This window comes from Eubalaena glacialis, chromosome 18 (assembly GCF_028564815.1).
Source record: "Eubalaena glacialis isolate mEubGla1 chromosome 18, mEubGla1.1.hap2.+ XY, whole genome shotgun sequence".
Lineage (NCBI taxonomy): Eukaryota > Metazoa > Chordata > Mammalia > Artiodactyla > Balaenidae > Eubalaena > Eubalaena glacialis.
The window spans coordinates 60,545,473-60,571,367 of NC_083733.1; the positions used below are offsets into that span (position 1 = coordinate 60,545,473).

General features: G+C 51.9%; 2 protein-coding genes across 4 annotated transcripts; one reads left to right on the plus strand and one right to left on the minus strand.

The window, feature by feature from the left end:
• Positions 1-1,376: 1,376 nt before the first annotated feature.
• On the plus strand, positions 1,377-24,533 carry CCDC61 (coiled-coil domain containing 61). Of its 3 annotated transcripts, none has more exons than XR_009697842.1 (15): positions 1,377-1,436; positions 8,655-8,813; positions 9,066-9,148; positions 12,734-12,891; positions 13,474-13,635; positions 16,405-16,615; positions 16,705-16,787; positions 17,467-17,636; positions 17,754-17,829; positions 18,162-18,304; positions 18,394-18,472; positions 18,649-18,703; positions 19,202-19,280; positions 19,395-19,668; positions 24,380-24,533. XR_009697842.1 is itself a non-coding variant. In XM_061173141.1 (14 exons), exons 2-14 carry the CDS (start codon positions 8,666-8,668, stop codon positions 19,490-19,492), a joined length of 1,545 nt encoding a protein of 514 aa, XP_061029124.1. In that variant the 5' UTR covers positions 1,377-1,436; positions 8,655-8,665; the 3' UTR covers positions 19,493-19,691. The 3 variants fall into 3 exon arrangements, 1 of the variants encoding a protein (XP_061029124.1); XR_009697843.1 differs by having other exon boundaries at positions 19,205-19,280; XM_061173141.1 differs by lacking the exon at positions 24,380-24,533 and having other exon boundaries at positions 19,395-19,691.
• On the minus strand, positions 20,338-24,057 carry PGLYRP1 (peptidoglycan recognition protein 1). The gene is given in 4 exon segments (XM_061173657.1): positions 20,338-20,519; positions 21,103-21,224; positions 23,776-24,017; positions 24,019-24,057. Coding segments are annotated over 4 exon segments (585 nt in total).
• Positions 24,534-25,895: the final 1,362 nt, after the last annotated feature.

Genomic DNA, 25,895 nt, shown 5'->3' on the forward strand with positions numbered 1-25,895 from the left:
TGAGGATACATTTAGGTTGGGTTCCATGGGATGTTTTGATGTGGTTCATAGACACTTTCAGCTGTACTTACATTACCCAACTAGTTGTCCTGGTGTCTGGAATGGCTTCCAGAATAATCTTATTGTCCAAGGTGCTAACTCACTAGTTACAAGGCCAGTCTGTTGTGGTATGAATGGTCCTCTAGTGGTCTACTCCAGAAGCACCTGAATAATGAAAGGGAGTCAAGAATTAAAAGGACTGAGCTGGAAGCTAGTCTGTGGAAACATTTTCCAAAACATGTAGCTTACATGAGTTAAACTTTATGAGAGTTTTCACAAATTTCCAAAAAACTTAGATGACATCACCAATACTGACTTGTGAAGCTGAACTTTTTCTAAATGATAATGACTAAAAAAAGTTCCATCAAGTATGCTAGAGGAAAGATAATTTACTTTTCTCTTCTCTCTGCAGATCAGGATATTATGAAAAAAGTATAAGCAGCCAAAAAAGTAGGAAACATACCACAGAGGTGTGTCAGGTAGTAAGTTAATAAAAACACTACCTTATCTTTGGGGATTTTGCAACGTTTGTGGTATTTGTCAGCTCTTTTAAATATGTACCATTTAAAAGTAACAATAACAATATTAAAAGTACAATAACAATTATTTCATATTCTAAGTAAATTTTCATGTTCATACCCAGTTTTGTGTTAGTGATTTTGTATTCCTTTTCTTAAAGAACGCTCCCCTCCCCTACTCCCCCATCAAATTCTATAAGCTGTATTGTCCCTATTGATGACTCATAAGCCAAAATAGGGATAGTTTTCAAGCTGTGTGATCCCGGGCCAGTGGCTGTACCTCTCTGAGTCTGTTTCCTTAGTGGCAAAATGGGGATCATAATAGCCCCTACATTGCATGGTTACTGCTAACTATCAATAAGCCAAGGCCTGCAAACTGCTAAGCGCAGGCTTGGAACGCACTGAACGATGATAAATCTCAACCAGTCTTCAGGGACGTTTCCGCAGCTTCTGTACCCACGGCCAAGACCTTCCTCTGCGCAGGCGCGTCGGACACTCTTCTCCAGCCAGCCCCTCCGCGTGGGCGCGGCCTGCTCTGCCGCAGGGGGTTATGGGCGGAGTCAAAGAGCTACTTCCGGGATTTCCTCCCCTCTCAGAGGAACAACCTTCTTTGTGTGACTGGCAGTAGTTACCGGCCAGTAGTGATTGGAGAGGAGACTGACGACCCGACCCATTTCGGAACCTCTCTTCAGAGTTGGCCAATTGCAAGCGTTGGAGGGCGGGCTCTTCTCTGGGGCGGGCTATAGTGACGGGCGTCTGTTTTGACTAATGGGAACTTGGCTGCGAGTAAGCCAATCAGAAGCGAGAAGGCCGGATCCTGGGGCGGGGCTGGAGCTTCGGCAGTTGAACGGCTCGCGAGGAGGGGTGTCCGTGGAGAAGGTGAGAGGCGGCGAGAGTAGTTGGTGCGCGGGGTAGCGATCCTGGGGGGAGGGGATGCTCTGGGGGGAGAGTGGGCTGGGCAGGCAGTAGAACTGGCAGTGTGAGAATCGGGAGGGGTTGCCCTTTAACAGGGGTAGAGTTGTGAGGCAGAGGGCAGTATGTGAGTCGGGGGGTGTTTTCTGTTTCGCAGGAGGCTCTTTAAAGGGGGAAGTGTGTAAAGTAGGAGACAGGAGATGGTAAAATATAGAAATGTGCTTGTAAGATAGCCTTGCGATTTAATGGGAGGTTTTAAGGCAGAGGGTTATTATAGAGCATTGTGGAACGGTGGAAGTCCCTGCCATCAGTTAAAGCTTTGATATGGGTGGAGGGCAGGTGAAGAACAATATTGAGTGAGAACTCCAAGGATGAGGGTGTGCTTTGACGAGGTGTGAAAGCTTATGATACACGTAGCGTTTACTGAGGGCTTACTATGTGCCAGGCACCTACCAAGTGTTTTATGTGAATTAACTCTTAAACTTCTTAACCCTACCGGTGGCTAAGAGTGTGGGCTCTGGGGTTGGGTTGCCTGAGTGTGAATGCTGGCTTTGCCACTGCCCCTGCCACTGGGTGAGTTGTTTAAGCCTCTGTGCCTCAGCTTCATCATCAGTAGAATGACCTCCTCTCTTCTCAGTCTGTACCATTCACCTTGTGGCCTCACCCAGTCTCTTGGCTTCATGTGCTCTTTATGTAATGATATTTCCAAGTGTCTATCTCCAGTCGGGATCTCTACTCTGAACTCAAGACTCATATGTCCAATGGCTGGCTCTTCTCTACTTGGAAGTCTAGCTGACATACAGACTTTAAAAACTTGTCCCAAACTAAACTTGGCGTTTTCCCCCTTCAACCTCCAAACCCAGTTGATGGCAGTCCCATCCTTCCAGGTACTCAGGACAGAAATCTTGGCGTTGTCGTTCACTCCTCCCTGTTCTTTCACCCACGTACTGTCTGTCAATCAGCAAATCTCACAGGTCTACCTTCAAAACACATCCAGAATCCAACCGTGTCTCACCACCTCCCTTGCTACTGCTCTGGCCTAAACCATCACCTGTCCTTACCTGATCTTTTGCAGTGGGCTCCTCACTGGGTCCCCTGCCTCTGCCCTTGACCCCACGGTCAAGTTAATACAAAAGTCAGATCATGTTGCTCCCCTGTTCAGACCCTCCCATGGCTCCCATCTCACGCAGTAAAAGTCTTTGCCAAGCCTACAAGGCCCCACCTGATCCAGCTCCCCCTCCTCCCTGCTCTCAGATCCCACCAATCCCACTTGCTCCCTCTGCTTCAGCCACCCTGGCCCCCTTGCTGTCCCTCAAAACATAGCAAATACATCCCCACTTGGGGAGTATACTTGCTGTCCCCTCTGTCTGCATTGAGTTCCCCTAGATGCCTTCGTGGCATCTCCTTCAGGTCTCTGTTCAAATGTCAACTCCACAGACAGGCCCTCGCTGACCACCCAAACTAAAATAGCTCCTGCCACCCTCTGGCCCTTCACCACCTGGCTTTACTTTTCTTCATAAGGTTTACCGCTACCTGACATATGTTAGTGTTTATTTATATCCACTGGGCTTCTTAGACGCCCCTCACTAGAGTGTTGCCTCCAAGTGGATCTAGAACTCAGCACCTAGAAACGCACATAGTGCTTAAAAGGTGTTAGTTGTACTGTTCCACCATTACCACCATTTCTTGGGGGGTCTCCCTGTGATATAGGGCAGGGTTGTAGAGCTGGGAGGGTGTTGGGGTCTAGGTGGGATCATAAACTGGGCAGATTGTGGTGGCCAAGGGCAGAAGATCTCAGCTCTAGTTCGTGCTGGGGGAGCTTGTAGGAAATGCAGATTCCTGGGCACACCTTCAGAAATTCTGCTTCTGTAGGTTTGGGACCAGGCCCAGGATGCTGCATTGTCATCAAGCTCCCGTGTTGATGCTGAAGGTCTGCGGCCCTCACTTTGAAAAACAGGTCGGTTCAGAGCTTGGGCTGGAACTCTCATCATTCAGCTCCTTTTCTGTGGCTGGCCCAGTGCTAGGCCATGTTGGGGACTCTGCAGTGATCGAGGCAGCCCTTTACCCAGCCTGGGAGTCAGGGAGGGCTTCCTGCAGGAGGAGACATTGGAGCTGAGACCTGGAGGATGACAAGGAGTGAGCTGAGAGGAGAAGACCTTGCTTGTATCTCCAGTGCCTTGAACCCCGCCTCCTGGCATTGACCATTAATTCACAAGCAGCCCCCAATCTGTGCCAGGCCCAGGGTGCTGAAGATACAAGAATGATCAAAATGGCTGTGCCCTCATGAACTTCTGGTCTGGCAACTAATCATCAGCTAGTTGCACAGATGGTAACAGCTGACCAAGTGCCAGGCACTGTTTGAAGCACCTTGTATGTACTGACTAATTCAATCCCCACAATAATCCTATGTGAGGTGGGAACTCTTATTATCCCTGCTTTACTGATGGGGAAAGGCCCAGAGAGGGTAAATGCCTTGCCGGGGGTCACATTGTGGGTTAGGATCTGAACCCAGGAGTTCCCAGCCTGCAGCGTGTACCGTGCTTAAGGTGTGAGGCCACATTTGGATTTGTGCTCTGGAAGGGAAAGGAGCAGAGAGTTATGGCAGGAAAAGGAAGGTAGTCAGGGAAATGCAGCTGAGTAAGGAGTAGGGGGATGAATGTGCCAGTCCCTCACTGCAGGATTCGAGGCAAGATGCTTCATCCTCTGTAAAATGGGGGATGGTTACAATACCTACCAGAGAGCAGAATTAAGGGTGAGTCACTGGTTGGTAGGTGTGCATAGTCCTTATCTAAGGCAAAAAGGCTTTGAGGGACAGTGGGGGAGGGTGTCTGATATCCCAGGGGGTGGTGATGGGCTGCGGTGGGCACTACGGGGGTCTGGATTGTGGGGTGTCCTAAAGGGCTTTGGGGTCCATACATTCCAGGGGGATAATGTGGAAGGTTTTGATCTGGAGTGCAGGGCTAAGGGGAAGAGGGTTCCATCCAGCCCCAATTCACCCACATGGTGGGGGGGCGGGGCAGTGAGCTGGGGGCTCGGAAGAGTCACTGAGGCCAGGCCACGTGTATGAATGTGAGGTGGGGGGTACGCTGTATTGGAGACTCCAGCTAGGTCATGGCTGGCGGGAATATTTGGTGTGGGGCGTGGTGGTAGCAGATGGTGGGAAAACAACCATCGGGTGGGGGCTGCCAGGGCCGGTGATTTACCCATGTCTGGTGTGGGACATGGTGATGTGGACTTGTTTGGGGGGAGCCCAGCGTGGAGGACTGTCAACTCCGGTCCTGGGGTGAGGGCTGTGAAATCTGAAATATCCGGGGAGCATAATTTGGGAGGAGGAGCCAGGGGCGGTGATGTCACACTGGAAATGGAGGGGGGGTCACCTTAGTGAAAGATGAGAGGGCTGGGGGTTGGAAAACTGAGTGTGTGTGCACGCGCGTGTGCACTGAAGCCATGATGTCATAAGGCCGGAGAAATGGTGTCAGGTGTGTGGACCAGAGTGGGGCGCTGGGGAGTCCACCCGGAGCGCACTAGGTGGAAGTGCTGACGTCGCGGGTTGGCAGGGGCGGGGCCTCAAAGGCACAGCACCCCGGCTGGGTTGCGGAGGTCCCTAAGCTGAGGCGAAGAGGAGCTGGGAGAGACGTGCGACTGGAACAAAACCAGCGACCAGGATGGGCCACTGGTCGGCGGTCACAGACCACTGGTTGGAGTCACAGAGCAAGGATGGAGGATGCAGGTAGAAGGACAGGGTCGGCAGTGGGGGCAGGGTGGGGCATGAAGGAGGGAGGGAGTGACTCGGTGCCTGGAGAGTCCCAGAACTGGGGGGGAGTGGGGGTTCAAGGAGGGCTCTCCGAAGGGAAGAGAAGTGGAAAATGGGGGGGTGGTGGTGCGGGGAGTTTACATAGAATTTGAGAGGGAACAGAATCCAGATGAAATATGAGGGTTACAGAATACAGGCTGAAAATGGGGTGTGTGTGGAGTAGAACCTTGGGCAAATATGCAGACAGAATCCAGGCGGAATAGTGTGTGTGTTGGGGGGGACGGGACAAAATTCAAGTAGAATATGGGGGGAACCCCAGTAGAACATGGGGGACTGGGAGAAGGGGAGTGGCCAGAATTTCGAGGCCATCTAGGGAATGAGTGATGGCGAGCTGGGGTCAGGAAGGGAGAGTCGAGCTGGCTGGGGAGTGTGGGATTTATTCTGTCTAGAAGAGAGGATGGAGGGAGGGGAGCGGGCGCAGTTTGTGCAGGTGAGGAGGCAGGTGGGCGTAAGGGGAGAGTTGAATTCGGGCAGAATATTCAGGGGCTTACTATCTGGAGACTGAGGTGGCGGCTGTGTCATCAGGGCAGTGGGATGCAGAAAGGCCCTGTTATCTAGTGAAGGGCTATGAATGGGGGGCTTATGTGGGGGAGTGGGGAAGGAGGAGGGCAGGGCCGGGTTGGCAGCGGGGATGAGGTGGGGCGGGTCCCCTTCTTCCTCTGCCTCCTCGGGAGAGTTGGGTACCAAGAGTGGGGTGGTGAATGGGGCGGTTAGGCTGCGTGGCTCGTTAAGTGTTCCGCTGCTGCCTTTGGCGCCGTGGTAACCGGGACAGCGCGACCGCTGATTGGCTTGCAGGGTCTGAGGGGCGGAGTGGGTTGGCGGGGTTTAGGACACCCGGTGGGGCGGGGCCACCGCTGCCTGGCACCCGCACTGGGGGCCAGGGGATGAGGGATATGTTGAAATGTGTAGCTGTTTGTTTGCCCGTAGGTCAGGAATTATTAACCTCCGCCCCCGCTTCTGAAACCCCAGAGAATGAAAGTACAGTTATGAGAGTGTGAGTGGGAAAATGTTCTCCAGATTTCATCAGTCCGTCCAAAGCGCCAGAGACCGCCTCCCCCAGATAAAGTTAAGAGCTTGGGTCTAGAGGCAGAGACGTGCCTCTTAGGATGGCTGGGGCTCTGGCGATTGTCCTTGGGCATTTGAGAAAGGGGATCTGTGGATGAGCCTGGGGGGGTGGTATTCTGGGAGACCCTGAAATTACTTGCAGAGGTTATGGATCTATTCATTTATCTGGGGAGGGTTCAGAGATCTCATTAGATTCTCAAAAGCTTAAGGACTCTAAAAAGATTAAAAATCACTGACCTAGAGGGACTTCCCTGGCAGTCCAGGGGTCAAGACTCGGTGCTTCTGCTGCAGGGGGTGCGGGTTCGATCCCTGGTCGGGAACTAGGATCCTGCATGCCTTGCAGTGGCACGGTCAAAAAAAAAAAAAAATCACTGACCTAGAGATTCAGGGCTCAAAATATTAAATTTTCCAACATCAGACTTTAGGAAGGACTAAATTGGGGAAAGTGTGAGGACTAAAGGAGACAGTGGGGAGAGAAGGAGATCAGGCACTGGAGGAGTCCCCATGATCTGGGTTGGGGGATCCCTGGGTGGCTCTGTCTTTGCAGCACCCGTGGGACTCTGCACGGGGCTCTTTTTCTCACAGAGCCACAGTTTCCCCATCTGTACACTGGGAAGGGAATGGGCTGGCCTTGTCTCTAGTCCCTTTCAAGCTCAGAAACAACAACAAAGTAATAATAACAAGAATAGCGATGACTGGGAGTGGGGATGAAATAGGTGAAGGGCATTAAGAGGTACAAACCTCCAGCTATAAAATAAGCCACATAATATGATCAATAATATTGGAATAACTTTGTATGGGGATAGATGGTTACTAGGTCTGTCGTGGTGATCATTTCATAATGTATGCAGATGTCAAGTCACTGTGTAGTACACCTGAAACTAACATAAGCTTGTCCATCAACTATATTTCAATAAAAAAAAATGATGATGATGCCGATATGTATTGAGTGCTTGCTTGGGTCAGGCATGGCTCAATTTCACCAAGGAGTTTAACATGATGAAGTCATTTAATCCTCACACCAATCTAAGGAGATGAACGCTGTTATCCTTCTGTGGGCTTACAAAGGCCTGCAGGAACATCATCTGGCCCGTTACCTCTCTGATCTCCTCACTTTCCCCCTCTCCTTCCCTCACGCTGACCTCCTTGGCGTTTTCAGAACAAACTAGGTACATCCTGCCTTGGAATCTTTGCCTGGCTGTTCCCTCTACCTGGATCCTAATCCCCAGATATTCACCTGTCTTCCCCCCGTCCCTCCTTCCAAGCCTCTGCTCAGCAACGAGGGGGTGGCCCTTCCCTGACCACCTTAGCTAAAAGAGCAACCCCTACTCCCTAGCATCCCCTTTCCCCACTAGTTGACATTTTCATGCCTCTAACTGTTGCCACCCTCTTGAGGGTAGGGACAGAATCTGGTTTCTCATCATATCCCCAGCGCCCAGGATGGCATATGCTTTAAAGATAAGGAATCTGGCTCCAAGAGAGGTTAAGTTACTTGCCCATCTAAGTGCACATAGCTGAACTTGGACATGAACCCAAGCAGCCTGGAGCTCCCATTCTGAACCACTCCCTAGAATTCATGCTGAGGGTGGAGGCCTACCCTCTCCTCCAGCTCCTCATGGAACTAACAGTGAGTAGTAGTCCTGTTGGCTGAGAGAAAGTATTTATGCTTACAGCTGACTAATGAAGAAGTTTAATTATTAATTCAATGTAAATGATTTAAGTTTATCATGGATAATCTGTTATCCATGCACTGGCTGTTCTCTCGACTTGGACCACTTTCCTTAGGGATAGCCACTTGGCTCGTTCCCTGACCTTCTTCAGTTCTCTGCCCAAATGTCACCTCCCCAGGGAGGCCTGCCCTTGACCCTCTATTTAAAATCTCTGCCCAGCCTGATCTCAATACTCTGTCTCCCTTTACAGCTTGACTTTTCTCCACAAATGTTTAAATAAATGAATAAATAATAAATATATAATGAGTATAAGGATTAATAAATTAGTAATCAATAGTATTAATCTTGATCCTCTTATTGGAAATCATATATTCTATTAACCAGCGTGTATTGGGCATAGTAACGTGCAGGACACAGTTCCAAGTGCTTTTATGTGTATTGTCCAATTTAATTCTCATGACAGCTCTATGAGGTAGGTGCCATTACTGTACCCATTTTCCAGATGAGGAAATTGAGGCACAGAGAGGCAAAGTCTCTTTCCTAAGGTGGTACATGGTGGAACCAGGATTCTGGCCTTCCAGCTCCTGAGTGTGGGCTCTCAGCCCCTCTGGGTCTCTGTCTCATTCCCCTCTCCAGCGACACTGGCCATGGACCAGCCAGCTGGCCTGCAGGTGGACTACGTCTTCCGGGGTGTGGAGCATGCCGTGCGGGTGATGGTGTCTGGGCAGGTGCTAGAGCTGGAGGTGGAGGACCGGATGACGGCCGACCAGTGGCGGGCCGAGTTCGATGCCAGCTGTGAGTGTGCCTGCCTGGGTGGGCTCACTTGTCCTTCCCTGGGATCAGCTTCTCCCAGAAGATGAGGCTAATCAGGATCCTGTCCACCTGCCTCTTCTACCTGACTAGAAGCTCTCTAAGCTGGGGAGGGGGTGTAGGGCTCATCCCTTGGGCCAGAGGCACTGGTGTTGGGGAAAGGTGGAAAGCTTGGGTGCATTGCCCTTGGGCTGGGCAAGTGGTCAGACCTCAGGAAGGACTTTTCTCCCTACCTAGTCATTGAAGATTTGACTCACAAGACAGGGAACTTCAAACAGTTCAACATCTTCTGTAACATGCTGGAGTCGGCCCTCACCCAGGTAGGGGCCAGGGTTGGGGGCTGGGGGAGCTGTCTGTCCCCTGGGTCTCTGGGAGGGTAGATGCCCACGTGATGTATGCAAGACCCTCTACCTTCTCTTTCATTGAAGGAACAGGGCTATCGTTTTCTTTTCTTCTTTCCCAAATGTAAATGGCTTATTCTGATTGTAATTCTAATGATAGTGATTATCATGGAGAAAATTCAAGTCACAGAGAAATGTAAAGAAGAAAGTAAAAGTCACTCCATTCCCAATACTCACTCCTAGTAATATATTGTTAATATATATATTTTTTTGGCCGCACTGCGTGGCATGTGGGATCTTAGTTCCCCAACCAGGGATCAAACCCACACCCCCTGCATTGGAAGGCAGAGTCTTAACCACTGGACCCCTGGGGAAGTCCCTTTTATTAATATTTTGATGAAAATCACTCCAGCCATTTCTCCATTTCTGTATTCACTTGTGAACGTGTGTGTATTTGCAGATCTATAATTTTATATAGTTGATATATTTCCCAAGGTATTCTGTAGCCTTTTAAAAGATTCAACAATAATTCATAAAAATTTAGTCATGTCAGTGGATATAGATAATCATTCATTTCATTTACTGAGCATCTGCTGTGTGCCAGGCACTGGAATACAGCAATAAACAAAAGAGACAAAATTCCTGCCCTCACGAACCTGACAGTCTAGTGGGAGAGACAGACAATTGAAAAAAATATATAATGTCAAACAGTTAAAAATATTAATAGGAAAGAAGGAAGCAGGTTGGAGCTTAGAGTGACGTAGATGCTATTTAGACATCATTTAAAAACTGTGAACTACATTATTTCTCTGATTACAGGTAAAATATGCACTCATAAAATTGTGATGATATTAAAGTAATGTGTGACTTAGAAAGTAAGAGTCTAAATTCCGTTTCTATCCCCCACCTCAGACTGTTAACATTTTGGTATCTATAGGCAGTATAGCATAATGGCCAAGATCATGGACTCTGAAATCAGTCATCACTACCACTTACTACTTGGGAGCCATGGGCCAGTTACTCCATGTCTTAGTTTCCTTACCTGTAATGTGGGGATGATAGCAGTCCCCATTTCATAATGTTACGAAGATTAAATGAATTACATGTAAAAAGCTTAGAATAGTGCCTGGCTCATAATAAGTGCTATACAGGTATTGTCTGTTTTTGTTATTATTACAACTTTTGAGTTTGTCATCCTTGTTAGTGGTTGCTTAGTATTCCAATGTACCCATGCATCATGATTTATTTAACCCAGTGGTTCTCAAGCTTTTTGGTCCCAGCGTGGATGGACCTAGAGAATGTCATACAGAGTGAAGTAAATCAGAAAGAGAAAAGCAAATATCATATAATAAGGCATATATGTGGAATCTAGAAAAATGGTATAGGTGTTCTTATTTGCAAAGCAGAAATAGAGACACAGACGTAGAGAACAAATGTATGGATACCAAGGGGGAAAGGGGTGGGGTAGGAGGAATTGGGAGACTGGGATTGACACATACACATTATTGATACTATGTATAAAATAGACAACTGATGGGGACATACTGTATAGCACAGGGACCTCTACCTAATGCACTGTGGTAACCTAAATGGGAGGGAAGTCCGAAAGGGAGGGGATATCCGTATGTGTATGGCTGATTCATTTTGTTGTGCAGTGGAGGCTAACACAACATTGTAAAGCAACCATACTCCAATAAAAATTAATTTAAAAAAAAACAACTTTTTGGTCTCAGGACCCGTTTATACTCTTAAAAATTACTAAGGACACCAAAGAGCTTTTGTTCATGCAGGTTTTACCTATCAATATTTGTTTGCCATATTGTAAATTAAAACTGAGAAAAATATAAAGATATTTACACATTCATTTTAAAATAACAATAACAAACCTGTTACTGACCTAAATAACCTTTTTATGAAAAATATTTTCAAAACCAAAATTATTTAGTAAGAAATATAGTGTGTGTTTTTTTTTTTTTAATTTTTTGCAAATCTCTTTAATGTCCGGCTTAATAGAAAACTGCTAGATTCTCATGTGCTTCTGCAGTCTGTTGTGATATGTCCTGATTGACGTACATGCAGAAAAATCTGCCTCAGGAAGATATATAGCTGAAAAAGGGAGTCCTTTAATAGCTTTTTCAGATAATTGTGCATATCCTCTTTTGCCAGCACATTAAGACTGGACACGTGGTAGTTTCTTAAAGGTTTATCGCAGTGTGGAATCTGAGACCATACCGGTGAACTTTTCCTGTTCTGTGACATTAAAATCTATTGGTGTATCTTTACTTTGCAGGGATCTTTTACCCATTTTCTAACATCATGCATTTGTAGCATCATTTGTAACATCATGCATTGGTCATTTGGAAAATATTGGTTCACGGAGTTGTGCAAATCTTCCAGATGTTGACACATTTCATTATACAATATCAGGAAGTCATATTTGTTAATATCCTCACTGATCTGTCCAGGAAAGCCTTTCAACACTGAGAAGCTGTCAAGCACACAGTGGCAGATACAAGTTTTCCAAAATTCTAATTTTCACTTTAAAGTTTGAATTTTATTGTTGGCAACAAATACCGTTAGCTGTATTTTTTTGAAGTGACAGGCTCGCTTTGTTCGTTTTTGAGAAAATGCTTGCCAAACATCGAAGACTGAATAACAGTAGTTTTTGTCCGTCAGTACCTTTTCAAGTAAAAATAACGTTCCATGAAAAAGTGGCTAATTTAGCTCAAAATTCAATCACACAAGTGCTTTTCCTAGAAAATGGCGTACCTTGATACGCAGCCGAATGTGAACTTTCCATTTTGTCACACACAGTAGTAAAAATCTGTGCACTGAAGGGTCAAGAGTCAAAAAAATTAATAATTTGGGGCTCCTTGGCGGTCCAGTGGTTAAGACTCCGCGCTTCCACCGCAGGGGGTGCGGGTTCGATCCCTGGTCGGGGAACTAAGATCCTGCAAGCTGCGCAGTGCGGCCCCCCAAAAATTAATAATTTTTACAGGTTTATCAAGGACATTCCTAGGTTTCATTTTCTGTGTTTTTATCTATCTATTTAGTTATTTGTGTGTTTCTCCCTCCTTCCCATCCCCCTGCGGAGACTGCGTGGCAGTGGAATATACAACGGTTACTAGTGCATTTGATGCCCTGGCTTGCTTTCTGCTAATGGGCACCAGCAGTTTTACCCACCATGACTTTTGCACCATCAGTGCAAATGTCAACACAGCAAAAAAGGCAGATGACATCTTAGTATTATTATGCAAGGTGTTTTGACCCCATGGACTCCCCTGAAAGGGTCTTGGGGACCCCAGGGGTCTGTGGACAGTACTTGGAAGCCACAGCGTTAAGCTGTCTCCTATGGCTGAGCATTTAGGTTCTTTTCAGTTTCTCCCTCTGATGATGTCCTGTGGCAGCCCCTCATGAGGCAGGGCCATCTTGATCACCAGCCTCAGTGTGGAAAAGCCCAGCTAGCCCAAAGAATGAATGGGGTGTGGCCCAGGTGTGTGGGTTGTGTGCTCTGGGTATGGCCACGTTGGGTCTTTTGGCAGCTCCTCCCATTCTCTCCAACAGAGCAGTGAGTCGGTTACCCTTGACCTGCTGACCTACACAGATCTGGAGTCCCTGCGGAACAGAAAGATGGGGGGCCGCCCAGGCCCCTTGGCCTCGAGATCGGCCCAGCTCAACTCCAAGCGCTACCTGATCCTCATCTACTCTGTGGAGTTTGACAGGTGGGTACAAGTATACCCACCAGGCTGGTAGCTGGTGGTCAGGTGGGAGAGGATGTGGATAGAACTTAGGAACCCCTGGTACCCAGGGCTAGGTGGGGATGTTTCTTAAGCCTAGCCTTTGGAATCTTCAGTGTTGAGGGTTATATCATTTATTATTGTGTTTGGCTACAAGTATCAGGATAACCATTATCAGTGCCTTAAACAATAGTTTATCACATAACGAGATGTCTAGGTAGATGGCTGCTACTCAACAGTTTTGTTAGGGACTCAGGCTCCTTCTGTTTTTGTTTTTGTTCTTCTTTTCCTCATCCTTAACGTGTTGGCTTTTTGACTGCATCCTTATCTCTTCATGGTCACAAAATGGCTGCTGGTTCTCCAGGCATTGCATCTATATCAAAGCAGGAGGAAATGGAACAAGGCTGTGCTTGTTAATTGTATCAGCTGTTTTTATCAGGAAACCAAAAGTGTTCCCAGAAGACTCCCAACCAATTTCCTGTAGTATTTGGCCAGAAATGGTCACATGTCCTTTCCTGGGTGGATTCTTGGCCTCTGAGATGCCACGGTTCTAATCCTCCTTCTCAGGATTCACTACCCGCTGCCCCTCCCGTACCAGGGCAAACCAGACCCTGTGGTCCTGCGGGGCATCATTCGCTCACTAAAGGAGGAGCTGAGCCGCCTTCGAGGGCTGGATGGCCAGGACACTCGGGACAGCCGGGAAACTGAGATCTGGCATCTGCGGGAGCAGTGAGTCTGGGGGTGGGGGTGGGCGGTTGGGGCTGGGGGGGACACATCCCATCATGCACTGTGGGACCCAATGCTTAGCACTGTTGGAAGGACAGCCATCCCTCATTCCCCAAATACTTATTCTGAGCCCCTTCTCTGTGCCCACCATGTGTTAATGGTGCTGGGGACACAGCAATGACTGAGATAATTCTGGCCCTGTCCTCTCCTGGGGCTCCCAGTCCAGTGCGGGAGACAGATGTGTCTGCAGACAGTGAAGATTCACCATGGATGGGGCTGAGGGAGTCCAGAGGGAGACCTGACCCTGCCTGGGAAGGGAGGGGTGTTCCAGGCAAAGGGAACAGCATGTGCAAAGACAGGGTGCGAGGCAGGGCTCTATTCAGTTGAATCCACCTTCACCAAGCACCTCTCTTGTGCTGACCCCTTCCTTGCCCATGGTGTAGTGCCAGCGCAGGGGGCAGAGAGACATTGATCACATACCCACCCGAGTATATTGCAAATGGAGATGGGGTTAGGCAGGAAAGGGAGCCTGTGTTATGGGAGGCTGTGACAGGAACCTGATGGGCATGTTTACCGAGTGCCTGCTGTGTGCTGAGGGCTGTGGAGGGGCTGACTGGGACTTGGTCTCCATCTGGTGGGGGCCCCACTCATTGGGGAGGGCTAATACTATTTTTAGTAGTAGTAGTAATAATAATACCAGTAGCTATTGTTTATCGAGCATTTAATTGTGTGCCAGGGACTCTGTTCAGTGCTGTATGATTTAACTGATTTAATCCTCCCAAAGTAGGCACTACTATCGTCCCCATTTTATAGAGGAGGAAACTGAGGCCCAGAGAGGTTAGAGAATTTGCCCCAGGTTACACAGTGAAGTAATATGGCCTGGCTAGACCTTGAATCCAGGCAATCAGCCCAAGCCACCTTTGGTTCCTCAGCCACTGTGCACTGCTTGCAGCTGCTAGCCCAGGACTGAGCGCTCAGTGCTGACTGGGAGGACCAGACCTCTCCCCTCCCAGAAGTGCAAGCTCACGGGGCTTGGAGAACCTTGTGAGTCTTCCTGGTGCGTGTGCATGTGTTTCCCAGGATGGCCACAAGGTGGCGTCATCTGCCCTGAGATCCACAACTGGACTGTTGGTTCTTACCTTTCTCTTCCCAGCTTGGAGTTAGGGAGTTTGGGAAGACTCCAAGATTCATTCATTCAGTCATCCAACATTTACTGAGTTCCTACGGTGTGCCAGGCACACTGCCTGGCCCTACCGATGTTTACTGAGCCATCACTCAGTGCCAGACACAGGCTAAGTGCTCTTTATAGATTCCTACAACCTTATCAGTAGGTGTTATTATTATCATCCCACTTCACAGAGATGTGAAGTGAAACTGCCCCAGGTCACACAGCTTGTAAGAAGTGGAATAGAGTTAGATGCCATCAGCCAGGCCACAGAGCCAGAGTTCCTACACAGTGACCAGACAGCTAGAGTGAGGATGCAGACAGAAAACAGATAATCACACTGATCAACGTCAGCTCCACCATGATTGGTGCTGGGAAGGAAACGTACAGAGAGCCAGGAGAGGAGAGAATAGAGGGACATGACAGCCTGGCTGGGAGGGCAGGCAGGCTTCCCTTGGGGGGGATGTGATGTTTGGAGGATGAGTGGAGTGGTTCCTGCCCAGAGAAGGAGGAGAGAGGGTTCAGGAGGAGGGAATTGCGTTTGCAAAGAGCACCATGGGAGAGGGAGGTGGGAGGAGAGGAGGGGAGTGGGGAAGTCAGCTGGAAGGGACCAAATGGGGAAGGTCCTTGGAGAGTGCGGGGGAGCCACAGATTTTAAAAAATGTTTTATTGGGAAAAATTCCAAGCACGCACAGTAGACAGTAGTATAATGCACGTGTACTTGTGCCCCAGCTTCAATGGTTATCTACATTTTGCCCATCTTGTTTGATCTATGCCCTTTCCTCTCTCCTGAGAAGCAAAGCCCAGACACTGAATCTCCTCTGTAAACACTTCAATATGTATCTTTAACATATAAGGACATTTTTGAAAAAAAAACATAAGCACTGTTATCACATCCAACAAAATTAACAAAAATTCCTTAATGTCATCTGATACCCAGGGTGTATGTGCTGACACTTCTCTGATCATCTCACAAATGTCTTTTTTAATTGGCTTGTGTGAATAAGTATCCAGATATCTCTTTTAATTTATTACAGTACCCCTTCCCCCGCCCCTTTCTCATGCTACTTCTTTGTGGAAGAAGCCTGGTTATTTGTACAGTTTCCCACAGTCTGGATTTTGTTGATTTTTTTTTTTTTTTTTTGGCCGCCTAGCTTGCGGAATCTTAGTTTCCAGACCAGGGATAGAACCCGTGCCCCCTGCAGTGGAAGCGCGGAGTCTTAACCACTGGACCGCCAGGGAAGTCCCTGGATTTTGTTGATTTTATCTCCATGGTTCACGTAGTCCCCTGTTCTGCTTATTTCCCGCGAAGTGGTTGTTAAACGTATAGGCTAATCAGATTCAGGTTTCTGGGACAGTGCCTTCCTCGGCGGGGCTGTGTATTTGCTACTGTCAGGTGGTGTTGGGACTGATGGGTTTGGATGTTGAGAGCTGGATCCCTGTCTTATAAAGTTCCTATCAGCTCAGCATCTCTTGATGGTTTTCATTTGCATTTCTCTAATTACCGATCAAGAAATGGTGCGTGCCCACCCCAGTGGAGGAGTGAGGACTATGGGACCATGCCCCTCTCCCCGCCCCAGCATTCGCTTTCTACCTCCTCCTCCCAGGGTGTCGCGCTTGGCGGCTGAGAAGCGCGAGCTGGAGGCCCAGCTGGGCAGATCGCGCGAGGAGGCGCTGGCCGGGCGGGCGGCGCGCCAGGAGGTCGAGGCGCTGCGCGGGCTTGTGCGCGGCCTGGAGCTGGAGCTGCGGCAGGAGCGCGGCCTCGGGCACCGCGGGTCCGGCCGCCGAAGCCAGGATTGCCGCCGCCTGGCCAAGGAGGTGAGGGGGCGGGGCGGCCGGCTGGGCGCCGGCGGGTCCCGGACTTTGGCTTCAGTCTGGACCTCTACGCCCCTCTTCCCTCCCGGCAGCTAGAGGAGGTGAAGGCGTCGGAGCGGAGCCTGCGTGCCCGGCTGAAGACGCTGAACACCGAGCTGGCCATGTACAAGAGGGGGTGAGGGGCGCGGCCCGGGGTGGGTGGGGCCTTGGAGCTGTGGACCCCGCCTGCAGGTGGGCTCCGGGCGTGGTTGGGCGGGGCCTGAGTGACGGGGTGGGGCCCAGGTAGGGTGGAGAGGGCGGGTAGAGCCTGAGAGTGGGCGGGAACGGAGGGATGGGTGGGGCCTAATGGACTGCATGGGGCATAGGGAAGGACACAGTAGTTGAAAACGATGGGCGGGGTCTGTAGAGAGATGGGCAGGCCTGAGGCGGCATTCAGGAGGTTGAACCTGGAGATAGGGACCGAAAAGGGGCGGGGTCTGAGGTCTAGTTGAGCGAAAGGGCGTGGCTAAGCAGGTGGGTATCCGAGTGATGTTTGCTGGCATGTACTGGGGTGGGTGTTGAAAAATTGGGAAGGGTTTCCAGGGAGCTGTGGGAGACCTCTGGGAGAAGGGTCTGGTGAAAGGATGTGTTAGGATGTAGGGAAGTGACAGATGGGTTTTGGGGGGGCGTGGTTTGTGGGGCTCCGATAGGGGTGGACCCTGGGAGAAGGTATCTGTGAGGATCGTGTAAGTACGTGAATGTTTAGGAGTTGATGGGGGATGGGCCTGAAGTTTCGGAGATGGTGCAGTCCGGGAAGAGGCTTGGGATAGGAGTTGTCGCCGGTGGGAAACTGACAGTGGGCTCTGTGCTCCCAGGAGACGGACTACACCGGTGGTGCCGCCCTCGGCCCGGGAAGATCGGGCTTCGACGTCTCGGGAGCGCTCCACGTCGCGTGGTCGTGGCGCTGCCCGCTCCTCGTCCCGGGAGAGCGACCGCGGGGGCCGGGGTCAAGGCCGCCCTGCCCGCCCCTCGCCCTCGCCCACAGGTCTGTGACGACCCTGCCCTGCCCGTGGGAGGAGGTGGATGGGACTAAACTGTGGAGGCGTGATCCTATGACTCCAGCCTCCTCTTCTCTCCACACCCCACCCCCACCCGGTCCTAGGTGGTCGCGTGCCCCGTTTCGACCCAACAGCCTTTGTGAAAGCCAAGGAGAAGAAGCAGAGAGCAATCAAGATGAAGTTAGCGCCCATTTTCTCCTCACCTGCCCGTATCCCTGCCCCTTTACCTGACCCTCTGACCATCCATCCCCAACTCCCATCTCCATCACCTGTCATCTGCTCCATCTCTCCCCTTCCCCCTACCTGCTCCTGCTTCCCGCCTGACCTCCATCCCCTCTCCTGATCGCCAGCCTCCCCCATCCCCCCGCCCTGCTTATTTGTCTCTCCCACCCCTACCTGGTCTGTGTCTTCGCATGATTTTTCCCTATTTAGGTGTGACCCACGGGGCGCAGCGACGCCCTTTCCCGAATTAGTTGGGCGCACAGGTGGGCGGCTCCTTTCTCGTTCTCCAGGCAGCAGCAGCAGCGAAGCCGATTGGGCAGCGGAGGAAGCGGGGACGGTCCATCCGTCTCCTGGTCTCTCCAGACTCGGCCCCCCGCAGCCGTGACCGGTCGAGGAGACGCGGCTAACCGCTCCCGAAACCGCAGCTCCTCGGGTAACTGGGCGGGAGCGCGCGGGATTGACAGACGGGCTGGGCGGGGCTGTGGCCAGTGCAAGAGGCTCACGCTCTCCTTCTCCCTCTAGTGGACAGTTTCCGCAGCCGCTACTCGTCCGCCAGCTCCTGCAGCGAGTTCGAGGATTTCTCTGAATCCCTCCCTAGAGGGTAAAACTTGGGCTGGGGGAAAGGACCGCCTCCAAACGGGTGTCTGGGGAGACTCGAAACAGTCTCTTGCGGGGAAATTGGGTGATGGAGGCTGGAGCCTTGAAACCAAGGAAGAGGGCGAGGTGGGAGGTGCCACAGACCCCTCCCATTGGTCCTTGATTACTCCGTCCTCTCAGCGTTCGTCGCCGGGGGAAGCCGCCCAGCCCCACCACCTGGAGTGGGTCCAATACGGTGAGTGTCTTTCCTCAGGCTTTGGAGGAGGCAGGGGCAGCGTTAAACCACCGGAAGCTCGCTGGCCCTTTGTCCCATGATTCCATTCTAGGGGATCAGGTTGTAAAGGCGGCTCCGAAATGCCTCTGGAGGCAGTGTTTTGAGACCTTTGGATCGGAGAGGAGGATGGGGCTGAGGTGGGGGCAGGAGACTCTGGTTAGGAGCACCGGCTCTGGCCTCAAATTGCCAGGTCTTGAAACCTGCCTCCCCTTCCTAGAACCTGTGTGACTCAAGGCAGTTACTTAGCTTCTGTAGCTCAGTTTCTTTATCAGTTAAGTGGGGATGGTAATAGCATTCACGTCTGAGGGTTCTGGTGAAGCTACAAGGAGCTTATTTTGCATATAAGTGCTCAGTAGGTGTCAACCCTTAATTTTTATGAGGTCCTTTGGTTCAGAATTGCCGGTGGCATTTGGGGGGCAGGCATAGAGGGTGCCTGACCCCCTTTCCTGCCACCCCCAGCAGCAGAAGCCTCGCCCCCTGGAACGCGGCCGCCATCAGAGACGCCTGGCCGATTCGGGGGGCTGGGTCCCCATCAAAGGTGAGCCTGGGACTCCACATCTCCCCCTCACCTGCCCCAGAGCCCGCTGGGATGCTACTGAGGGCAGGATATTGGGCCCCTCACGGACGCCCACAGCCACGCCTGCTCTCACAGAGTACAGCTCGGACCACCAGGCAGCTGACATGGCCGAAATCGACGCCCGCCTGAAGGCCTTGCAGGAATACATGAACAGACTGGACACGCGCTCGTGACCTCGGAGAGAGACTACTGCCCCTCCAATGGATTCGGATGGATTCGGCGTGAGGGGCGGGGCCGGTGTGTCCTGGCCCCGCCCAGGCCCCCCGCTCCTCCTGGTGCTCTTGGGGTCTCAGGTGTGTGAGGCCCCAATCCCTACGTCTCCCGAAGCCATTGCATTCTGGGAGGGAGGGTAAGTGTGTTTTGTAAATAAACATATGTGCCCTTGGGATCCCTCAGCTTATGACTGAAGGGTCGGGGTGGAGTGAGGAGGAATGAAGATTGGGTGGGGAGGGGGTGTAACTGGGACCTGCGTGTATTTCTGGCCATGCCTATGACTGGGCGGCAGATTGGAGTACAGGCTCAGAAAAAACTCCCGCACTCTCTAAAGCAATGAGAGGGGGGGACCTGAGGGGTGGGAGTGAGCAGCTTGTCCCCAGAGGAGTTCAAGCAGAGATGCTGCCCAGGATGTCTTTGGCGGTGTGGTAGAGAGGGGGTGTCTTGCCGCATAGCTCCCTGCCCGGGAGGTGAGGACCCCTGAGCTTCTGGTGGTGACATCTCAGCTGACTTGGTGCTATTCCTGTGCTCTGACCTGAGGCCTCTGGGTTCTGAGCTGTGATGTGGCTTCCAAGCTGGGATCTCTGGGGTCTTGGTTCAGGGTCGGGGCCTCTGGGTTCTGAGCAAGGTCAGCGTTCTGGGAGGTTGGGGGGGGGATGGCTAGGATCTTATGGGGGAGAGAGAGGGTGGGGAGGGGGATGGCGGGACACGGAAATACAGTTTGAGGTTCGCCTTTATTGGGGGAGGGGGAGGCCGTGGGGTTTCTGATGGGGTGGGGGGGCGGTGTGAGAAGACAGACAGGGCCTCACACGCGGTGGTAGTGTGACCGTTGCTGGATGATTTCGTAGAGCTGGTCGCCTGGAGAGAGCGTCTGCTACACATCCCGGTGTCCTTTGACCTCGTAGCTAGGAGTCAAGAATCCCTGAGCCACGCCGCAAGCCAGCAGACTCTGGGCTGCCCTGATGGCGCGGGGCGGGGGCACCCGATCTGTGGGAGGTAGAGGCAGGAGTTAGGCTGGGGCTTCCTCGAAGGGCAGAGGGAGTGTGGGTAATGCTTCTGATTTTGTACTCTGAGCTGGCCCGCTAGGGCCCAGAACCCAGCCTGCCGCCACCAAGCAGTGACTTAACCTCTCTGTGCCTCAGTTTCCTCATCTGTGAAAGGGGAGAATGACAGCACCTGCCCACAGGGCTGTGGGATGATCAAAAGAGTTATTTTATGTACAGAGTAAGCCCTCAGCAAGTGTCAGCTGTCAAGATTACTGCTTATTTGCCCTCATCTGCCCCCAGACCTCCCCAGCCAAGCCACAGCAATAGCTGCCATTTATCAAGCACTTCTTAGGTGCCATGGACTGGTCTAAGAACTTTTATAGAGATGAACTAATCTTCACTGAAACCATGTGGTTGAAAATGGTCTTTATCCAAAAGAGGAAACAAGGCTCGGAGAAGCAGAGTCACTTGCCCGAGGTCACAGAGCTTGTAGGTGGCAGAGCCTCCCAGCAACTACTTACCACGCGGTGCCATCCCCCAGGCTCCATGTCAGTCCCCTAGCTGATGGCTGGACAGTCACTTACCCATGTAGTTACCCATGAAGGAGATGCCGAGGGGTCTGGGGTTCCAGGTGGGACCTGAGTGGGTGCCCAAGGTGTTCCAGCCCCGGCCCTCATACTGGAGCCTGTCTTCTCCCATCAGGAAGCTGTGGGGGTGGGAGGGTGGTCTGGATGAGTGACGGAGGGCTTCCGGGGGAGGGGGTAGGACTCCCTCCCTATCCTCTGCTCGCCCCGCCCCTGTCCCTGTCACTCACACACAATTTCCCCAACACCCTCCTCCTATCCTCTAATCTTCCACAGCAAGAACAATGACCATGGCCATTGCCATTTGTCAGGCACAGCTCTACGTGCACCTTTTTGCATCCTCAACGCCGTGAGGAGTCAGGATTTTCACCCAGGTCTCCGTGACTCCCACCCACATGGTCTGGCTGTCTCCTGCCTCCCTGGAGGATTGGCTGAGCTCTTGATTTGCTGAATTCTCACATGCAGTCCTCGGAGGCAGGCACTGTTGTCATCCCCACTTTACGCTGAGGAAGCAGACTTAGATTATTTACCCAAGGTCACGTCCTGGACACTAATGCCTCTCAGAACTCTCCACTGAGAAGCTCTTCTGCCCTCTCCCCAGCCTGCTTCCTGCTTCCTCTTCCCTGCTGGGGTACACTTGAGTGACAGGATCAGGGACTCGAGGGTTGGCGCTGCAACCAGACACAAACCCTGGAGCCCCAGCATCTGCCTCTTTGAGGTTTCCAATCCTGGCAGCAGATCTGTCAGGTTCACTCATTCAACACGTCCTGCTTGAGCGAGTTTCATTTGGCACCCTGGAATTAACCAGAAGATCGGCGTTTTGGAGATGCGATATCTGTCACCTCAGTCCTCTGGCTCACAAGGTCACCAAGGATGCACAGAATGTGGGAACTCTAATACTGGGTCCTGCATCTGCCACTTGGGAAGCCAGACTCTCAGAATCTGGATTGAAGAGACTAGAAATACCACAGTGATATTGACCCCCAGGACTGGGCCGGTTATGGTCCTGCCACAGCCCCAGCATCTGGCACAAGCAGTTGGTACTCTCTGTATATTAGCTAAATGGATGCATCTAATTTAAACTTCAAACCCCACCACCTGGTGGGTAGTCAGGAGCCCCATTTTACAGATGAAGAAACTGAGGCTCCGAACAAGATAGGACAGGGAAGGGGGATTCAAAACATTTGGATCAGACTCTGAATCCTAAAATCTGAGGAACAAACTTCAGTTTGCTTTTCTATAAAGTGATTTAGACCAGAGGCTGTGGAGCCAAGCTCTGCTCTTCATTCCTTCAGGGAAACGCTTAGAATCGGAGCACCTGACTCTTGGGAAAAAAATTTGAAGTTGGAGCCTTTGAATTGTAAAATCTTGAGCCAGAAGAGCTGGGGATACTCTTGAAGGCTTCCAAGCGAGATTTTTTCAAGCGAGGTCCTCAGGTTTTCTGGCTTCACCCCAGCCCCACTGAAGCAGTCTCTAAGCGTGGGGCCTGGGAACCTGCATTTACAGTAAGGTGATTCTGGTGTTTACCGAGGCTTGAGAACGAGTAGAGTCCCTTGCTATAGAAACCCGTGTGCGGGACCCCAGCCTATTACCCTGGAAAGGGAGCTGGTGGGCATGGGCCCCAGAGGCAGATCTAACCAATCCCTGTCCCTGTTTCTGCCCTCACCCCCCTACAGTCTGTTCTCCACACTGCAGCCAGAGGGAGCTTCTCATACCCAAGCAGGCTCACATCGCTCTCATGGCTTCTGTCTTAGAGTAGAACGGAGGTACTCCCCATGGCCCACAAGACCCTGTGCCTTCTGGCCCCTGCCAACTCCTTCCTCATTTCATATCACTCTTCCCGGCTACCTCCAGCCACCCTGACCTTTGTCCCTCAGGAATGACCCACTCACTCAGCCTCCTGACCTCTACCTCTGCTGTACCCCCAGCTTACTACACTCTTCTCTCGGCTCCCATATGCCGGAGCCGCGTCAGTCACTCTGTTCCTTTTCTCCATCGCTTCTCTCACCATCTGAATTCATCTTGTTGACTTTGCTTGTTTCTCACCTGTTGCTGCCTGCTGGTCTTTAAATCCCTTTGGGCTAGATTCACACTGTTCATGGCTGTGCCCCCACCCCAGCATCTGGCGCACAGCCTGGCACATAGTAATAGGCGCCAACAGTCCATGGATTTGGGGGCTCCCACTGCACACCAGGCGGTGTCCTAAGTGGTATTGGCTGGCTTAATGATGGAGTGGGCCACGACCCCACTGACTTTGCAGAGGAGGAAGGTGAAACTGAAGCTGAAAGAGGGTGAATGCCTGCCCCAGGGCTCAGCCAGCAGTAAATGGAGCTGGGACGGCACGCCGGCCCGGTGCTTAATGAGGCACCGGACTTTACCAAGGGAATCCAGTGCACAGGACATCTTCCTGTGTATTGGCAAAGTCTGTCCCTTCCTCTGGGGGCAGAGCTTGGACTGCAGCCGCTTCCCCTCCTCCTGGCATCTTTGCGCTGCCTGCACACGCCCAGCCCTAAGCGGCGACCCTGGGGACAAACGAAGATGCTGCGCGGTTGAGTAAGGTGCCCGGGGTGTCGGCCAGGCGGCTCTAGAACAGGGTCCCTGCGGTCTCCCGGGCCCGCGCGCCTCTCTCTCCTCCAGTCCCGTCTCCGGCTTTTGCCTCGCCTCCTCACTCGCCTGTAGCGCACGTCGCAGCAGCCCAGCGTCCGCACGTGGTAGTGCTGCGCGTTCTGGACCTGCTGCAGGCAAGAGGCCGGGGTGTCGCAGGCGCTGCCCGCTGCGTGCGACACCACCATGTAGCGCACGGGCCGTCTTAGGCGCTGGCTGCGCTCGGACGCCAGGGCCTTCCACCCTCTGCGGGGCACGATGGGGATGCAGCTTACCGAGGCTTCCTGAGCCGCTCCGAGGCCGAGGACGGCCGAGGAGGGCCCAGGCGAGCAGCGCGCGGCGGCGGGTCATGGCAGGCAGGGCGCGCGGAGATGGCTAGCAGCTCCAGGCTGGCTCTGCGCCTTTATCTGCATGGGGGGCAGGGAAGGCCTTGCATCACACCCCGCGGGACTTCCCAGTGGGACCCCATACTCCGCTTCCTTCTCTGGCAGGGCCCCAACAGGATGCGGTGTGGTCCGGTCCGGAGGGGGGAGACCGTGGTAAAGCCAAGGGGCCCCTCACCCAGCCGAGAGTGGGGTGTGGGGAGAGGCACACAGGCCCCTGGGCACTTCGCCCCGTGGTTTCTGGAAGACCCAGGGTCTGGATCTCTGCCCTGCTTTGTCTCTCCTCTCAGTGGAGCATTGGACGACTCACCAGGACTTAACATGGGAGGCAGGCGGCCAGGCCTCTTCTCCCATCCTCCTGCAAGGAACTGAAGAAACAAAGGCGCCCAATTTAAAAACACTTCTCCTGGACCTAAGCCCGATGTCCTTTAACCCTTGCAGCAAACTGAAGAGGTGACTAATGGGAAGCCCATTTCACAGTTGAGTAAACTGAGGCCGGAAGAGGGCTAATCACCTTGCTGCCACATGGGAGATAGTAGAGCCTGGTGGTCCAGAGCCCTTATTCAGAGCCAGGCTGCCTGAGTTTGAATTCTGGTGACATTCCAGTGTGTGAGCTTGGGCAAGTGACAACCTTTCTGTGTTTCAGTTTTCCCCACCTGCGAAATGGGGCTGATACTATAACGTATCTAACTCATGGGTCGATCCCTTAGAAGATGTCTGACTCATAGTGCCACATAAGCATCACTGGGGTGGGGGTGGGGGTTCCCTGGTGGCGCAGTGGTTGAGAATCTGCCTGCCAATGCGGGGGACATGGGTTCGAGTCCTGGTCCGGGAAGATCCCACATGCCGTGGAGCAGCTAAGCCCGTGCGCCACAACTACTGAGCCTGAGCTCTAGAGCCCGCGAACCACAACTACTGAGCCCGAGTGTCACAACTACTGAAGCCTGTGCGCCTAGAGCCCGTGCTCCGCAACAAGAGAAGCGACCGCAATGAGAAGCCCACACACCGCAACGAAGAGTAACCCCTGCTCGCCACAACTAGAGAAAGCCCGCGCGCAGCAACAAAGACTCAACGCAGCCAAAAATAAAATAAGTAAATTAAAAAAAAAAAAAGCATCACTGGGACTTGACCTCAAATCTACCCTTGGTAGTAAGCTGACAGTTCCATTCTTTTTTTAAAAAATAAATTTATTTATTTTTATTTATTTATTTTTGGCTGCGTTGGGTCTTCCTAACTGTGCAGGGGCTTTCTCTAGTTGCGGTGAGCAGAGGCTACTCTTAGTTGAGGTGCGAGGGCTTCTCATTGCAGTGGCTTCTCTTTGTTGCGGAGCACAGGCTCTAGGCGCGTGGGCTTCAGTAGTTGCGGCGCACGGGCTTAGCTGTTCCGCGGCATGTGGGATCTTCCCGGACCAGGGCTCGAACCCGTGTCCCCTGCATTGGCAGGCGGATTCTTAACCACTGCACCACCAGGGAAGTCCCTCCAGAGCCTTTTTAATTAAGATGAATTTATCTTTTGATTTGACTCTAGCATCATGAAAAAATAGTCATTTGTTCTTTTTTTTCCCTTTTTTAATAAGTTATTTATTTTATATTTTAGTTTTGGCTGCGTTGGGTCTTCGTTGCTGCGCGTGAGCCCTCTCTAGTTGCGGTGAGCAGGGGCTACTCTTCGTTGCTGTGCGCAGGCTTCTCATTGCGGTGGCTTCTTTTGTTGCGGAGCACGGGCTCTAGGCGTGCGGGCTTCAGTAGTTGCGGCGCACGGGCTTAGTTGCTCCGTGGCATGTGGGATCCTGCCGGATCAGGGCTCGAA

Bases quoted from the DNA above. Each gene is read 5' to 3' on its own strand.
- CCDC61 (XM_061173141.1), top strand. From the start codon at position 8,666: ATGGACCAGCCAGCTGGCCTGCAGGTGGACTACGTCTTCCGGGGTGTG. The intron at 17,830-18,161 runs GTTAGCGCCCAT...CTCGTTCTCCAG, and splicing joins CAGAGAGCAATCAAGATGAA to GCAGCAGCAGCAGCGAAGCC. The intron at 18,305-18,393 runs GTAACTGGGCGG...TTCTCCCTCTAG, and splicing joins CCGAAACCGCAGCTCCTCGG to TGGACAGTTTCCGCAGCCGC.